Source organism: Mandrillus leucophaeus, unplaced genomic scaffold, assembly GCF_000951045.1.
Source record: "Mandrillus leucophaeus isolate KB7577 unplaced genomic scaffold, Mleu.le_1.0 Scaffold129, whole genome shotgun sequence".
Taxonomy (NCBI): Eukaryota; Metazoa; Chordata; class Mammalia; order Primates; family Cercopithecidae; genus Mandrillus; species Mandrillus leucophaeus.
The window spans coordinates 925,273-926,832 of record NW_012101243.1 but is presented as its reverse complement, the minus strand read 5'-3'; the positions used below and the strand labels follow the sequence as shown (position 1 = coordinate 926,832).

Sequence of the window (1,560 nt, the reverse complement as noted above, 5' to 3'; positions counted from 1 at the left end):
GCTGCCAATTTCTGTGGCATAAGTACTCCTACTGTGGCCAGTTTCAAGCTACCAACTTAATTTCAGAGGGCTTGCAAACTTCCTGAAAATGTAACCATCACTCCAGTACACTACTGCATTTAATCCTGGTGAATTTTACCTTGTTCAGTGCCATCCAGCCTGCTGTTGACTGTTGAGAACAGATTGTTTCTATTGATCTTGTTTGCTTTGTTTCCATAGGGACTGTACCAGTTTGCCACGGATATCATCGTAATGATCCGAGTGTGTAAAATGTTCCGCCAAGGCCTCAGGGGATTCCGGGAATATCAAATCATTGAGAGTGCTCACTGGAAGCACCCTATCTTCTCCTTCTGGGATGTAAGCAGCTGGGCTCAGCAGGATTATGACGGCTTAAAGAGGGCAATAAATTGCAACCCACTTCCTGGCCCAAGCTCAGAACTGAGAAAGAAGACAAAAGGAAAAGCAGATGAGAGACCCAATGGTCACTTTTATTAATGACCAGACTTCTGTTGGAGAGGGTGACTTATATCATCAACCAAGAGGTTTACCTAATACTGAACCCCAGATTTAGATAGCCTTACATGCCTAGCCACAGGCAATGCTGGACCAAGGCAGTCTCCACTGCAACAGCAGGCCTGCTGCCGAAACTCATGGCAGGGAAAGGTGGAGCAAAATATGGGCTCAGAGGGAAGGAGCAATCATGCCTAGTTTTTCTCTTTCCAGATTCATCAAAGAGTTTAAGTCACTCCTCAGTGTAGAAGGAGAGAGGCCAGTAGAGTTCTACTAATACACCTCCCTCCATGTGGAAAGAAACCTTGGGAGTGGAGAAGTGGTCTCCATTTCAACAGTGATCAAAAGAGCCAGAAGCAATCCAAGAGTCACGATAACCAGGGTTTTCTGAACGCCCACATGCTGACTTTGTTCGTGTCTCTACTTTCTTTCCTACACCCCTACTTCGGCGCAGGGGGCATTTTCAGGGCCTTGTTCACTGTGGTGACCATGTTTCTTTTCTTTTTTTGAGACAGAGTCTTGCTCCGTCACCCAGGCTGGAGTGCAGTGGTGCATCTTGGCTCACTGCAAGATCCATCTCCCGGGTTCACGCCATGCTCCTGCCTCAGCCTCCCTAGTAGCTGGGACTACAGGCGCCCGCCACCGCACCCGGCTAATTTTTTGTATTTTTAGTAGAGACAGGGTTTCCACCTTGTTTGCCAGGATGGTCTCGATCTCCTGACCTCATGATCCGCCCGCCTCGACCTCCCAAAGTGCTGGGATTACAGGCGTGAGCCACCGCGCCCGGCCTGGTGATCATGTTTCTAGATTTTCTAAAAGGTCCCAATTTAAAGTATTTTATCCCAGTGGTAGATCATGTGCCCTTCTTTAGCTCAGAAAAGTTAACTTCTGAGCTAACTTCTTCTGCTAACTTGTTCTGGTTCCCCAGAGGTGTCTTCGTTGCTACTGGGTGTGTTGCTCAGGGCTTCAGAGTTTCCCCAGCAATCACCTGGACAGATCCTGCCCATTTTTCTGTTGTTTCAGGAATGACTAGAGCCAGTCCCCACCCCT

General features: G+C 48.1%; 1 protein-coding gene across 2 annotated transcripts in view; it reads left to right on the top strand.

The window, feature by feature from the left end:
• Positions 1-245: 245 nt before the first annotated feature.
• The window catches only part of LOC105533825 (cyclic nucleotide-binding domain-containing protein 2), a 57,614-nt gene continuing 56,299 nt past the window's right edge, over positions 246-1,560 (top strand). For both annotated transcript variants that reach the window (XM_011972372.1, XM_011972371.1), the window contains exon 1: positions 246-357. In XM_011972372.1, coding sequence (XP_011827762.1) covers positions 253-357 — 105 coding nt within the window. In that variant the 5' untranslated portion in view covers positions 246-252. The remainder of the gene's footprint in view (positions 358-1,560) is intronic.